Consider the following 15,511-nt stretch of genomic DNA (forward strand, 5'->3'; position numbering starts at 1 on the left):
CTCCCCCCTTTATGCAGCTGGGGAGGGGGAAAAAAAGAAAAGAAAATCACTGATATCCTCTAACAGTTCATGCTTTTAACATTTAAAATAAAAAATCGCTAATGACAACGACTTATCCTTCAGTGATCTTTTTGCTCCTCTTAAAGAGCAAAAAAGCTTTAAAATAAAAGTAATATTGCCTTTGTCAGTGTTTGACGTGCCATGCATGGCACAGGTACAATGCAAAGTACCAAGAGAAGCTTATGTCGTAAGGAGCATTACGACACATCTTCTGTGCTGTATTTCCAATTAGCTGATGCTTTTCCCCCATACCCTATGGAAACGGCGATCGAGAGCTAGAGGAGCCCTTCTGAAGCGCTCCTCACAATAACTTCAGCCGTTTCCATGAGCGGAGTGCTCTTAAGGAAAGGTCTACTCTCTCCATAAGCACACACAACTCCCACAGGACTCCGCGGGAGTTAGGCAAGGATATGAAGAGAATAAATCTTTAAGGCAAGTGTAGGAAGAGAAAAAACCTTTAAAAAAGCAGCAGTTTATAAAGGTGGCAGCTGCTGTAATGCATCCATTCAAACAAAACACAGCAGAATAAAGCACTGTTAGTGGCATTTCTATAGTACAGTACTGTATTTATTGACAAATTAAAAGTATAGGATCAACTGAGAGACGTGTGCTTCTGCTCCCACGCCCTCGCCACATTATCTAGGCTGACTTGTGTTTTTCTGGGTGAGTGAACAACAGAGCTAAGTATACATACGGCCAGAAAACGACTGAGCTGTTGTGGGTTTTTTCCTCTTTTAAGTATCTGCTTGAATTATACAGGTTTTTACTGGAAAAGTGCAGCTTATATTCAAAAGTATAGTTAATACAAAGAGAAATTAAAAAGACCCATTTACTTTAACGGGCCTTCTTGAGTATAAATTCCCCTTATCTCAGTATATCGTCAGACGCTATTAGTAACATACGTAATGTTTCTCTTAACAGTCTCTTTAGATGCAAGATCGTTCTGAGACAGAAGTAAACCCACTTCTACAATGTGCTATGGAGTTTTTATCCGAGAGTTATTTACGTGTCTCGGAAAGTGGTTTTACTCGACAAACTCTAAATACAAGCAGCATTACACCGTTCAACAAAACATGTTCATGACACAGCAATCACAAAGACCTGGGGGTCACGCTACTGTGGTGGCACAGGCCGGACCATCCAGTCAGACGTATGTACACCAGCATCAACGCTTTGCATTAGAGGAGGTGGTCGCCTCCTGTGCTGGCCACCCCGTCCCTCTTCTCTCACCTCGCTTGCTCCAGACCGCTGTTCCCAGCACAGGGCGGGGAGGTGGAGGACAGGGAGGGAGGCACGGAGTACTTGCTTTTTTTCGAACATCGGCTACATGTGCTTTCGGAGGGCGAGGGCAACCGGTGCCACGGCAGATGCTCGTGTTCCGGCGCCGCTGCCTGCATCCTCGCCGCGGCTCACCTCCCCCCTGCTCCCCTCCCTGGGCCAGCCCTGCCTTCACAAGGAGCTGCCGGAGCTGGACTTTTTGGATCGCTTGATCATGCTGGGGTGAAACTCGGTGTGGCGGCGGGCGTGCTTTGTCAGGTGGTCGCTCCGCATGAACCGCTTCTCGCAGAGGGGGCACCGAAACTGTTTCTCGCCGGTGTGGGTTCGGTAGTGCCGGGTGAGCTCGTCGGAGCGGGAGAACTTTTTAAGGCAGTCGGGCCATGTGCAGGGGAACGGTCGCTCGCCTGTGGGGAGGAAAGGACGACAAGAGATTTAGGGGGGCGGGAGTAATGCAGGTCGGCACGTACCGGCTTCGCTGAAGAGCCGGGGAACATGCTGCTGAGGGGAAAAAGCTGCTTTTGTTTCCTGCCGTGGTGCCAGCGTCTGTGGAGTTGTTGATGACTCGCTTCATCAGGTTTCAGTCTCACCTCCACCAGAAGCCAAAAAACCTTCTAACCGCATGAAACTCGCACTCTGGTGCAGAACCTTACGTGACCCCAAAGACTGTCAAAACAACAGATGAGCTCTGCCTGTGCCTGTACGTTTTTCACGTCGGGCTCACTACAGCGGTTTGGGGAAGGAGCGCCAGTATTATTCCTCTGACGCTTCCACTCTGCTGAATAAAATCATTTGTAACTGTAAGAAAAGAAGCCAAAACAAATCCTTCACAGAGGACAAGTCATTCCAGGCCAGGAGAACTGAGTGGGGAGGGACCGGGGAGAGTGGTGCAGCCTCGGGGCTGCAAACGCGTAGAGCAAAACCGCTGTGGCTGCGGAGGGAAGCCCCATGCCCCCCTCTCCTCCCTTCCCCCAGAAATCCAAGCTGCTCGACAGAGTAAAGGTCTCCCCTCAGGCTCTTAGATGGCTGCTTTGAGGACAGCAAAACGACTTCATTATTCACAGCTCTGTCGATATAAACGTTTGCTACTACAGTGAAGAACCAAACCAAACGCCTTAATCTAAACCACAGCGCACCTTTGCTTTTGAAAACAAGGGTGTAAGGGCTGAACAGCACTCACTGTTCCTGGCACCCCCCATCCCTGCAGTTCACCTCGGCGGGTCGCACAGGCTTCGCCAATGGGCACAGACTCGACGCCTCCTGACCAGCAAGGCTGACCCTAGTCCACGGCACAGACCGAAATCAGAGGGATTTGCGTTCACACCGAAGCTCTCAGTCACAGACATCATGCAGCTGCTGCAGTTTGATGCCTTAATTCCCTTTGTTAAGAGTCTCCTGAAGGGAATATAAATGACAGCTATGTGACAGCTATTTATAGTCAACCATGGAACATAAAAACTATCCCAGGAGTTTTCCAACTTGAAGAGTTGGAAAGAAACTCAAGAACTCCGGTATTTCTTGGTACTGTGAAGTGTGGCACAACAGGCGAGCTCGCTTTACACTCGCAGATCACAGAAGAAGGAGTCACTGACAAGAAGAGTGCCTTGGAGTCCCCCCTGGACACAGCACACAACAGCAGTGGCGAAAGGCTGGAGGCTTGAATGATCAGCTGCACCACAGGCCCCGAAAGCCCTTGTGAGCCCCTCTGCTGTAATACAGTTGTCCCATGGCTGAGGCTCCTGATGATCTGGTGCTCCCTGACAGGCGGCTGTGCCCTCCCAGACCGAGCAGGACGCCGCGGAGCTGCCCCAGGCAAGCGGGACAGCGCAGGTGCCAGCGGCCCCCAGTTGCTCCCCCCGCACCTCCCGATGCCGATCCTCGGCCAGGGCAGGAGGATGCAGAGGGAGCAGAGGGAGCCAAGCCAGACCAGTGCCTCAGCCTGGGGGAGGCACAGCTGCCAGACACGCTGACCTGGGGCTATTTTATTTTCTTTTTATAAACAGGTTTCTTGGCTGCCTGCGGCACGCTTTTGAACACGGCTGGAAAAGCCTTTCCGAACAGCTACCGCTCGTATAAAAGAAATTAATTAAAGTGGTACGTAGGCTTACACATGCACAAAGGCCACGACCGCAGCCACCCGGCTGAGCAGCACCGGGAGCCATACGGAGCACTCGCATCCGTGCCCACCATCCTGCCTGGGCTTTGCCCTGCCCAGCACCTGCCCTCGGCACACCAGGCAAGCATCTCACTTGCACTGCCCTTTTGCTGTCTGTCTCATGGTTTCTGTTGCAGCTCCTGGAAGCAGGCAGCAGCAGAACAGCTTCCTAGCTCCCCCTGGGAATGCAGAAGTGCTACACATCTTGCATGGGTGGCGGCATCTAGCATATGGCTCTATGTCAGGCACTAACAGCCCAGAGCCGTGGGAGCAGCTCAGGTATCCTGCCCCATCCTCAGAAGCCACATTTCCAACCATCTACCTCAGGACAGCTCTTCAGCCTGCAGAAGTGCCTAACTGTACTAGAGGGAGACCAGGTGCCCAGGCTGGGTATCGTGGATCGCAGTCTCTGGGGTGCAATGTCTGTAGTTTAGGCACAGTAGTACCCAACCAGGTGCCTAAAAGCAATGTTTTGAATCTGGCCCCATGTAGCCCTCGAGAAACAGGGCTTCCCCCCTCCCCTGCCCTCACAGAACTGCAGATGGGAAGACAAAATGGAGCCTGGTTACTGGAATTCCCTCTGAAACAAGAGGGGAGCAGTGTGACCTTCACCATCCCTACCTTGCACACCCACTTCATGTGCCAGGGAAAGCGCCTGTAGGTTACGCAGGGTGATGGGAAAAGGCAGGGCTTGCCGCAACGCTGGGCACTGCGCTTCCTGGGAACCAGCCCTGAGCTTGGTGGAGGAGCGCCAAAGGCCACAGGGAGCCTGGCACGGCAGAGGCATGCCCTGCTACCCACAGGAGAACCACTGCGCACTGGGACGGCGCACCCAGCAGAGATCGCTGCTGGAGACAAGCAGCCGCGCTCCCACAGAAGCACAAGGGCTATCACCAGCACCCGCTGCCGAGCCCTGGGCACAGCGGTGGAGAAAGGCTTCACCACCTCGGCCATACAAGCCCACAGAGGCTGTCACAGCCGGTTTGGAAGCACGTTTATGAAAGTAGGCCAGGCATAATCCCCAGCACCGGGACGCATTAAACTCCAGACTTCTCAAAGCAGAGAGACAAGGGGGAGGGAGGCTTTTTCCCAGACCCTCGGGGGTTGTCTCCGAGCCTGAAGATCTGCTGCTCCCCTCGGTCACAAAGCCATAAGGGATGACACCAGCCCAGAGGAATGGTGCTTCAGTGACGGACTTAATGGGTGCAGAGCAGGGATGGAGCGTGCATCCAGGAGGCTTTTAAGGCAAGGCAGGGACGCCTGATGACGCGTGATGATGGTCCAACTCAGCAAAACTGGTCGCTGTGGTTGCTGGTTGCATTTGACATGCTATTTTCCAAGGCAGCAGAGATGTTTGTGGAAAAGTCCGCAGAGCAAACAGGTCTTGCAGCTGATACGCAGCCAGGCACGCAATGGCACACAGAGCTGTAGTGCAAGCCAGTGCTGCCTCCATCTGGAGACAGGGGTTTCTGTGTCATGTCTCAGTCAAGAAACATCTTTTCCATATGATTTTTCCCCTTTAGTTTTGGGAGTAGTGATGCTGAAGCTTGAAACACACAGAAGAAACCATCAGAACAAGGTGCTATTATACGCCCTTTCGTTTGGTGGCAGTATGCTACTTAAGTTTTAAGATATGCCTTAGATGTGATTTCCATCAAGGGATCAGGGAACCAACCGCCAATAGTGCATCATGATTCCTTAAAACTATGTGTGATAGGATCTGAACACAAGAGATACAAGAGGTAAATAATTTTTATATATATATATATAAGAAGGCACAATCACCCAAAGAAAGCCCCAAAGGCAGGCAGGGGAGGTTGTGATCTGGCAGAAAATCTGTAAGGATATCCCTTGCATCTGATGCTGTGTCAGATGGGGGTAACAGCAAGTCTGTGCCTCGCTGGGATTTAGGCTCTCAGCAGCAGTGGGTTTTAGCAGGTGGTTCTGCATCTGGTCTTTTGAGACACTCGGACACCTGGATGTGCAAGCATCTGCTGAGTGGTGGTTTTAAGGATGTCAGAGCAGTCTAAATACTTGCTGAAAGCAACACTCTAACACCTGAATCGTCCTGTGATGCTTAGTCCTGCATGCTGGCAGAACCAACCCCTTGCTGCAACCCATTTGTCTGCTGCCTTTCCCAAGTCAGTGTCCGTGGCCAGACCAGGTGGCCACAGTTTAGGCACTGCAGAAGCTCTTGGTTTAGGCACATGGTATCTAGCATCCTCAGGGCTGATCTTGCACTGTGCTGTTTCACACCAGCATCTGTACCTTGTGGTTGCCATGTGTTTTAATTTGATTTTGGAGTATATCAGCAGAGGAAGAAAAAGGTTGTTTGAAAGGCCTCCATTCTCTCTGCCCAGATGTGGATGCATAGATGTCTGTAATATCCATCTTCACCAGAATATCTTGCCTGCTGACACTCAGTCAAAACCCAGTGTCCCACAGGAAATTGCTCATTCAGAATGTGTGGGGCAAGCAACACACGGTGGAGAAAAAAGTGAAAGAGACCTGAGATAGCAGCTATTCTGCAGCAAAGAAGATGCCTGCCTTCTTTTTTTTGTCTTACAATAAGCTGGACCGTGTTCTTGACATCCACCTATAGAACCTGTCATACTTTAGGAGATACTAAGACATGCAACAGTGGTGGCTGAGAGGGATCAGGGCAGGGGGAAGCTTGTCATTATCATCTCTAAGTTAAGGATTGTGGTTTAGGACCAGTTGTTCCTAGGGTACCAAGATTTCTTCGGAAATTTCGAGCTCCAGCAGCCACAGAGGTACAGGACAATCTGGGAAGATGAAGGCGAGGATTAGATTCTCTCATTTGCACTATGCACAGCTGGTTATGCCAGTCTTGTTCTGCTCAGTGGTTTTGCTCTCACCTGGCAGCCAGAGATCACACTAGCTGGGCTTTCCATATTTGTGTGATTTCCTCTCCCTCTTTCCCATCAGCTGCTTCAGGTTTCTGACTGCTGCCGTTGAGTCACGCTGGGTGCCAGGGCAGGTGTCGTGGGCAGGGTGGAGGTCCCTGCAGCAGGAGGCACTGGCCAGCCGTGCCATGTCAGTGGGAGTTGTGCACAGACATCACACCCCAGAAGTCAAATTCTGAACCGTTCTGAAGTTTTGATACTTAAAATAGTTGCTAGGAATACCAAGCAGCACAATCCTACCATGTGCTTGGTGGTCTCACCTTTAACAGCACAGGTCAGTCAAGGGTGTCTAATGGTGCCCATTCACACAGCTGTAGCTACAGTCCATTTGGATTTCTAGTTAATGCATGAAGCAGCGTCATTAGGATGGAGCCAGGCTCTTCTCAGTGGCATCCAATGACAGGACAAGGGGAAATGGATATAAACTGGAACACAGGAGGTTCCGCTTAAACATGAGGAAGAACTTCTTCCCAGTAAGGGTGACAGAACACTGGAACAGGCTGCCCAGAGAGGTTGTGGAGTCTCCTTCTCTGGAGATGTTCAAAACCCACCTGTACACGTTCTTGTGTGATCTGACCTAAGTGGTCCTGCTCAGGCAGGGGGACTGGACTAGATGATCTTTTGAGGTCCCTTCCAATCCCTAACATTCTGCGATTCTGCGATTAGGGTTATCTGACAGCAAACTGTTCTGCATTAGCTAGTACTGACGTCAGATTCTGGACTCATGGCTGTGGCCAACCTCGTCAGCGAGGAAGACCATGTGAGACTAGCAAACCACTCACCTCGGCCAGACTTCCATCCACACCATCAACAATCTTGAATGTCTTCTGTGAAATCCATGCTCAAACAATTTTAGTAATTCATGTAAAATTAGTACTTCATTTCACCACAGAAGCTCAGCGTGCTCCAGTCCTGGTGCATGCCCTGCTACATGACAAGAGAATTGCCCAAGTGTGTGATCATCAACTTTGCCTTCAGCTTTCTGAAACACAGCCTCCCTGCTCCCAGAAGAAAAAGTCACTCAGAACTTCTCTATCCCTTGTTTGTCCAAACAAATTAATCTTTGTTAAAGCCACCACAAACTGCAGCTCCTAACCTTAGTCATCCATATCTAAAGCAGCATTTTGAAGGAAGAAGGCAGATGATGAATCAGGATACCAGTACTACCTGTACTATTAACAAGTCTGCTAATGCCCACTCTTGTGTTCTTTTTCAGAAACCCTTCCTGCACAAGACTAGCATGGGAAAATCTGGAATGTCCCAGAGGAGGGCAAAAAAGCTAAATAATTTACTGTACTCAGAATAAAATGGAAATGGAATAAAGTAAAGTGGACCTGCCTTACATCAGGCAAAGCAACTTGGACACAGAGTTTAAGATCACAGAGAAAGAAGAAACAAACTGTTTGTGGTAGAGGGTGGGGAGAAGAAACAGGCAGAAAAGGTCAGGTGAAGCAAGAGAGCAAAGACCAGAAATATCTGAAATGGCTTTATATCCATATGGGATTTAAAGCAAGCCAGGGCTCCAGGAGCTCTTTAGACTCCAGACAAGACCTGTGAAGAGCCACCATTAGCTTGTGCTCAGCATCAACTACATCCCACGACATTCCTGGTAGCACACAGGACAAAGAATGGGAGTTCTGCAGATGCCCCTGTTCCTATAGCCCGTAAATCAGTTTCACTTTTTATTTCCATAAACTGACCTTACCTATATATCAATCCACATGAGATATACACACACATACGAATCGGGAAAGTCACCTAGGAGAGGAGAGACCTCCCCAAAGCTCACCAGAGAGTTAAACCCACGGTTTCGTAGCTGAGAGGAGTGCCCTCAGCAGTACACTCTTAGGTACGTGGGACAAGTTCCTGCCTCTTCTCCTTTCCTATCTTATCTCCATTTGAACTTCCACCGTCGTGCAGTAATACTTAAATATTAACCGAGCAATGGAGAGAGAGCAACTCCTAGCCTGGTTCTTAGGGCACTTACCTGGGATTGAAGAGCACTGGGTTGAGGCTCCTGTCCTCTCTGAATGATTAGATGCTCGCTAAGGGGCAACAGCTTTGGCAGGGGAAGGAGGAATGCAATTTTACAACCATTCAGAAACATGATGTAATTTGTTATTTCACTGTGAATTTATTAGCCAATGTTTCAACAGCCTCTTCCTTCAAGTTTAAGGTATTTATAGAGTGCTCTCAGGCTATTCAGAGTCATCATTACTTGAACACAGGTGGTGAGCTACGCTATCACAAGCAAACACTATCTGAAGGGTGCTTTGCCATGGCTACCCCAAAGTCTGGCTTTTTAATCTTAACGTGACCCCTCCCTGCTCTTCCAGCTGCAGGTTCAGGAGCTGTGCGAGGCCACACGCAGCAGCCTGGTGCACAACAGCACAGCAGCCAGCTAAGGGGAACGATGGTTCCTGCAGGGATCCGAACAGCTGGGGCTGCAGGACACAGAGCTAACAAGAGCAGGTGACACCCGCCACACAGTCTTCGAAGCCACAGCACAACAGTGTGCAGGAACTCGGTAAAGCTGCATTTTCAATACACCCATCAGGAAACAGGAGTTGCACTCTTGTGGGTGATGCCTGCTCGCTGCTTCTGCACTTCTTCACGTTGACTCAATTAATATATGAATCTTTCTGGAGTGCTTTCCCACTGTGACACTTAGACCTACTTACTGTTTTTATTTTGTAGCAGAAAAAAACCAACAAACACAACCAACTGGGAGTCAGGCAACATTGAACTTAATCTTGAGGATTTTTGCCTACCTTACTCAGCTGGCAAAGCTTCCAAGTCAGTATGATCATGTTTCTCTGAGACTTGGAAACATGCCCATTAGAACGCCAGCAATCTGCGCATTTGCATTAACCCCTGAGAATGAGCATTTCAGATGAAGGTCTCAATTTAGCAAAAAACGTTCTGCTGGCTCCACTTGCTCCTCTTCAGTCTTATTCTAAAGCATCTGGCAAAGTGACATTGCATGAGCTGGATAAGAGGGGCTTAAAATGCTACATTTCAGATTATGCTCCCACAAAATACCCAAAAAAGCTCCCAGCAAGCAGAGGATTGTCAACATATCATAGAATGGCATAGGCTGGAAGGGACCTTAGAGATCATCTTGTATCTCATATATATCAGTATCTGTGCAGTCTGTCGGGCTAGTGATAATCTAGAACACAAATAACAAAGCAGCACAGTTAAAACCAAACTGGTATGGGGGCTGGACTGATGCCGTGGTACCTTGATTACAGAACTAGGTAGATGCAGCACTTATCCTTCCTTTCTACCCAAAATGCTCCTCAGCTTGACTGTGCAGACTGCCGACCTACGGGGTCCACACCTCTGCCGCCACGCACCAGTGAAAGCCAAATGCCAGGAGAGCTCCAGGGTGCATCAGCTGCCCGATGCAACTCTTGGTGTTGTTTGAACCAACCAATGGCTGAAAATCCTAGCCATTTTGTTTTTGTGTGCCTAACCTCTTAATTAAGGGTGTCTGATAGAGATGTGAACTTCCCGTTGATTCACAGCACCATGTATTGAGAAGCATCTGGGATTTGCCTCCCCAGGCAAGTTAAGTCCTGCAGGTCCTGTATGAGGAAGCATCTCACAAACTAGCCCTACGGTACCTACTCTGTCCCTCTTGCCTGAGCAGGAGGATCTGCTCTCAGCAGCCACGTGCCCTTTAACTGGCTTGTATTCACACCACCATAGCAAACGTACATTCCATAGTTCGCTTCTCCTGCCAGTTTCTCCCCCTCTCCCTGTCAGTATCTTGCCCTTTGCTCCACACTTCCTGCCCAAGCTTTTCGACTGAGATTGCTTGTTTACTCTCATATGCCTTCATTTTCCCTGGAAACCCTCTGGCCTGCACATTCCTCTCCATTAAGCTGCTCCCCCCACCCCCATCTTTGATGCTAATAATAGCCCTACACATTACCGGCCATAATCAAACCTCTAAAAATGACTGTTACTTGTCATTTTCTTGGTCAGCAGAGTTCCCTTGCTTTCTCCTGACCTCTGCACTGCTTCCAGGGCTCGGGTCTTGTGCACGTCTTGCAGATGCATCTGGGCTTTCTTCTATGCTCTGAAGAGAAAGACTGCAAGACTTGGTCATGCCATCTCAACGCTCAAGACTCCCGAGCAGACACACCACTCCTAACTCCTCCCACCACTGCCACACTTCACAGTTTACATGTCCTGTACTCCCATAACACCATCCAAAAAGGGATGGAGAAACCTAAGGTATGGTCACATTGTAGAGCTATTCCTCTACCTGCCTTCCCAAAAAACATTTTTTTGGCTTGCGAGTCATTGGGGATAACATTGGCTTTTCTCTCCTGCACCAAGCACCACGCACCTCCAAGAAGCTACTGGAAACAGCTCACGCAGAACCACCTTACCTGTGATGCCCTTCCTGCTCAAGACATCAAAACTTTAATAACAAATTCTACGTTATTTTTCGATGGTAGTGAAGGGACAGAGGAGCCAATAATTTGGTTTCAGTAACATGCTTGTCCTTGTATCCCCAGGCCTTTGCAAATCAATATGTTTTGAATGTAGGCACACACGCGTGACGGAATGAAGGAGTGCCTGATCGTATGGCAGGAACACCAGGGGCCTGGTGCGGAATGAAAGGACTATTTCCCCCCAGCAAAAAGGCAGAGCTCAGGCTTCCTTCTACAAATCCTGCTCTACCGATTCACACTGGGGTCAGTGGGATTGGCGGCACCAGCACGGGGGCTGTTTGAGCAGTGCCATCCGCTGGCCGCCTTCTGTTAAGATCAACACAAGATAATTTCTGATGGATGGCTAGTATGGGTCTTCTGGAAATCAAACTAGAGTCATCATCAAAGGTCCAAGCTTCAAGTAAATGGTTATTCAGATATTTTCAGACTCCGAAATACAGAATGCCTTTGAACCAAGAAGTCTGAAGAATTATTAAGAAGATACAGACATGTAACCTCTGAGCATCAAGTCTTTGGTCTCCTACCTTCCTTTGGTATTTCATTTCTTGCTTTGCAGCTGCTTACCAAAGATGGTCTGGTGAGTTTTCAGATTCACACCATTACACAGCACAAAGCAGTATCCAGAGCTTTCCGACTTGCTTGGTTAGTATCCATGAGTAGAGAGAACTGTGGCTACATGCAAGCTCATGGCTGTGAATGGAAATCCCAAAGCCATCTTCCAAGATAGAAAGACTAGGATTAAATATAAAAAATTTAAGACCAGGAAGCTTCTACTGGTAGCTGCGTACCTACTTCCGCTAAAGGCTACACAGAACCATGAAACCCAGTTGGTGGTCTGATTTAAAACGGCAGGTAGATGAAAACGATTCAAGCAGCTCAGATAAATGAGAAAAATTATTTGAGGGAGAAAAAAGGAACAAAAACAGTACTAAGAAGGGAGTATTAACACTCCACAATACACAGCTACGAATAACTCCAGAGGTCCCACTGAATCCCACTGTTGCTAAGGAATTGTTCCGCCATCTATAAAAATAATTAACATTAGCAGTATCGTTTAGCATTTCAGTTAGCTGCAATTAACTGTTCACATTAGGAAGCTCTGGAAGTTCATTACTGCTGGACATCTGTAGTGGCTTTAATCACACACAACTACCGTGACGGTGTATCGGCGTGCCTGAGTCAAACCCCTCATCCTTGGATCTACGGCCGCCCACTCGTGAGCAGCACACGCTAAACCTCACGCCACTTCAGGAGACACTTATTAATAACACCACTGCTCACAGCAAGCCGTGTGGGTTGTACAGTACATTAATTTACATGTCATCGCCCAGAATGCTATCCCAGTTGATGTCTATTTCGGTTCCCAGAGCGGGGTGAACATCTGAGCATGGTAGTAAGCGAAAACGATGCTGGCGCATTTTCTTTGTCACTTGTGAGCCAACGCTTTGCAAGGCACCAGTTACATTCGGCCTCCAAAAGAGCATCTGAGCTGCCGTCTTTGAGCGGGCAACACGGCAATCCTTGGCACCGGTCCTGAGGTCAGTACAGGGTCACCACTGACCCATCCGCTTTTCCCGGCTCACGGAGGCGGTCTTAGCTGTCTAACCGCAGCGCGTAATCCTCCTCCCCCAGATCTCTGGAGCTGAGCACCCAGCAGATCTGCCAGCAGGGCAGAGGTAGGCAGCCAGCACTAGGTCTCCCGCTCCGCAGTGCACGTACGCCTCGGCACAGAGGAAGGCCAGAGCAACACATGCTTAGGTGAGCTCAGGTGTGGCTGTGCCCTACCCAGGCTGCATTAAACCCTACAGCAATGTCTCGCTGGGTGACAAACCCGTTTTGTACTTCACCACTTACCACCAGGGCCGACAGGCAAAACCCAGGAAAGAACCGCCATCTACAGAACAGACATTAAGCACGCAAAATAAGTGTCGGCAGCATCTGCCTCCCTTGATCCGCTCCCTTCCATACTCGCACACAACCCTTTAATTTAGACCAATTTTAAAGCAGCCTTTCGTACTGCACTGTGACCCCAACTGCAATTCATACACACAAAGGTTTGTGTGTCAGCCACTTGCACTAGAGGTGTGGTGTGTTTTGTTTTTTTTTTTTTTAAAAAAAAGCCCAAACAAATAGAAAAGTCTACAACCGCTGTCCCCTGTTTAGGCAGAGCCGGAGGAAGTACCAACTGCTGCTGCTGCAGGTTTTTTTGGTTGGTTCCCCCCCCCCCCCCAAGGTTTCCATGTTGCCACACCCTCCGAAGCACCCGGCCGTGGAGAGGGGTACGGGCGGAGACAGCCTGAGGAGCGAAGCCCTTACGGAACACGCTAAAAGCTGGGTCGCGATAACCGGCACCGCGATAGAGCTGCAGACGGCGCCCCAAATCCCCTCGGCCGTAGGAGCCGCGCCGGGGCAGCGCCGGCACGGTTGGGAGGGTAACCCGGCTCCCCGCCGGTGCTGCTCCACCGGGAGCCCGCGGGGCTGACACCGGTGCTTCGGTGATGCGCTTCTCAAGCGTTCCCCTCCAGCTGGGGTCCTTCGCCCGCTGGAGGGGGGTGTGCCAGCGAAACCCCGAGGTGCAGCCCACCGCGCTGCCAGGGAGGCGACCCCGCCCCTCGGCGAGTCGCGGCGCGGCGGCAGCCGGCAGCACCGCCGCCCCCTGCTCCGGCACCGCGGCCCCGGGGCGCCCGGCTCCCCCGCCGCGAAGCAACGCTGAGAGGCGGCTCCGCAAAGGCGGGCGGGGAGCGAAACGCGGCTTCCGACGGCAGGAGCGGCGGCGGGGCGGGGGCGCGAGTAGCGCACGCCCGGCCGCAGCGCGGCGGCGACTCGCCTGCCCCCCGCTTGCCCCGCTACGTGCCCAATGCTCGCCCGCCTACACCGGCGGAGAGACCGACTCCCGCCGGCTCGGTGATCTCCCCACCGACGCCCCGAGCGGGCTCGGCGTCTTCCAGCGCAGCCGGTGCCGCTGCCGCCAGCGACAGCGGGGCCGGGTGCTGCGGCACCGGCTTGGGGAGTGCGGTCCCGGGAGCCGCCCCTCGAGCTGCCTCGGCCACGCCAAGTTTGTGCCCCTCCTCGGCGGTCGGCAGCTGCCGCGCCCCCCCCCCCCCCCCCCACCGCGCTGCCCGCCCGGCCGGGGCAGGCGGGCAGCAGGCAGGGCGCGGCGGGAGGCGCTGCCGCAGCCCCGCCCGGGGCGGCCGCCTATTCCCGCCGGACTCGGGGCGACGGTCCGGCAAGGCGGCAGGGAGAGAAGGGAGGGGAAGAAACGGAAGACAGAAGGGGGGGAGAAAAGGAAAAATAAATAAATAAATAAATAAAAACAGAGCGGAAAGGCAGGGCGGCGGGGCGCGCGGGGACGCCGGGCGCGCCGCCGGCCGGGTTCATCCGAGGACAGGCGCTCGCTCCCTCCCCGCTCCCCCTCCCTCCGCCCGCCGCTGCTGACCTGTGTGCACCCGGTAGTGCGCCTTGAGGTGGGAGGACTTGCCGTAGACCTTGCCGCAGCCGCTGTAGGGGCACTTGTGCCGCTTCTCGGCCGCCAGCTTCCCCTTGGGGGCGGCCCCGGTGGCGCGCAGGCGGGGGGGCGGCCCCGGCGGCGGGCTACGGGGCGGGCTGGAGCCCGGCTCGGTGGCCGCGTCGCTGTCGGAGCCCGCGTCCTCGTCGGGGCTCTCCACGCTGTCGCTGCAGACGGAGGGGGCGGGCAGCGGCCGGTACTTGTTCAGCTCCAGCAGGCTCTTGGCGATGGCCAGCAGGGCGCAGTAGTCCTTCCAGGCGTCGCGGGGGTCGCGCAGCTCCCGGGCCGCCTCCCCCTCGCCCGGCACCTTCAGCCGCGCCGCCTCGGGCACGGCGGAGCGGTTGGAGATGGAGACCAGGCACTGCGCCGCCACGAAGTCCACGTAGGCGACGGCCGACATGGTGCGGCCGCGCCCCGACGACCGGGACGGGGGTGGGTGGGGGGAAGCTCCGGGCGCTCTTAGTGCGCGCCCGCCGGGCCGGCCGCGCCGCCGCCAGCCATGGCCCGCCCGCGGCGGCGGGGTCTCTGCGGCGCGGAGGAGAAGCGGGGCGGGGGGGAGGGGGGGGAAGGAAATAAATAGCGGGGGCGCCGGGCAGGTCCCTCACCGCCGCCCCCCGGAGGCGGCGCGCAGCCGGCGGGGGGGAGCGCCGCCCGCCGCCCGCGCGGCCGGCCCGGGTCCGGCGCGGGGGCCGGGGGAGAGGAGACCGCCCGCCGCGCCGCCGCCCGCGTGCTCCTGCCCGGGGACGGCCGCGCCGAGTCCCATCACGTCAGGTTCGGAGCCCCCTGCCGCCCCCCCCCGATCGGTCAGCGGGCAGGGCCGGCCGGCTCTGTTTACCTTCTCCCCCCGCCACTCACGGCGCCTCTTTTCTAGCGGGGGGTGTGTCCGCCGGGCGGCCGCCCCGCCAATCCTCGCGCTCCCTCCCCAGGCCGCGTGCTACTCCGGGCGCCCCGCCGCGCCCGCTTAAAAAGGGCGACGCCGCCAGCGAGGCGGGGGGGGGGGGGTGCGCCGCGGCGCTGCCCCCGCCGCCGGTCGGGTGCCGCCGACCGCGTGCCCTGTGTAAGCGACCGCGCCGCCATCCCGCTGTGGGGTCCGCGGCTTGGGGGGAGAACGGCGCGGTGC

The 15,511-nt window shown here is 53.4% G+C and overlaps 1 protein-coding gene across 1 annotated transcript; it reads right to left on the reverse strand.

The window, feature by feature from the left end:
* Nucleotides 1–1,497: 1,497 nt before the first annotated feature.
* KLF9 (KLF transcription factor 9) lies at nt 1,498–14,791 on the reverse strand. The gene is made up of 2 exons (XM_086629725.1): nt 14,323–14,791; nt 1,498–1,742 (listed from the first exon to the last, which is right to left on the reverse strand). The coding sequence occupies exons 1-2, from the start codon at nt 14,789–14,791 to the stop codon at nt 1,510–1,512; spliced, it is 702 nt and encodes a 233-aa protein (XP_086485851.1). The 3' UTR covers nt 1,498–1,509.
* Nucleotides 14,792–15,511: the final 720 nt, after the last annotated feature.

This window comes from Tauraco erythrolophus, chromosome Z, assembly GCF_009769465.1.
Source record: "Tauraco erythrolophus isolate bTauEry1 chromosome Z, bTauEry1.pri, whole genome shotgun sequence".
Lineage (NCBI taxonomy): Eukaryota > Metazoa > Chordata > Aves > Musophagiformes > Musophagidae > Tauraco > Tauraco erythrolophus.

Bases quoted from the DNA above. Each gene is read 5' to 3' on its own strand.
- KLF9 (XM_086629725.1), bottom strand. From the start codon at position 14,791: ATGTCGGCCGTCGCCTACGTGGACTTCGTGGCGGCGCAGTGCCTGGTC. The intron at 1,743-14,322 runs GTCAGCAGCGGC...TCCTCCCCACAG, and splicing joins GCACTACCGGGTGCACACAG to GCGAGCGACCGTTCCCCTGC.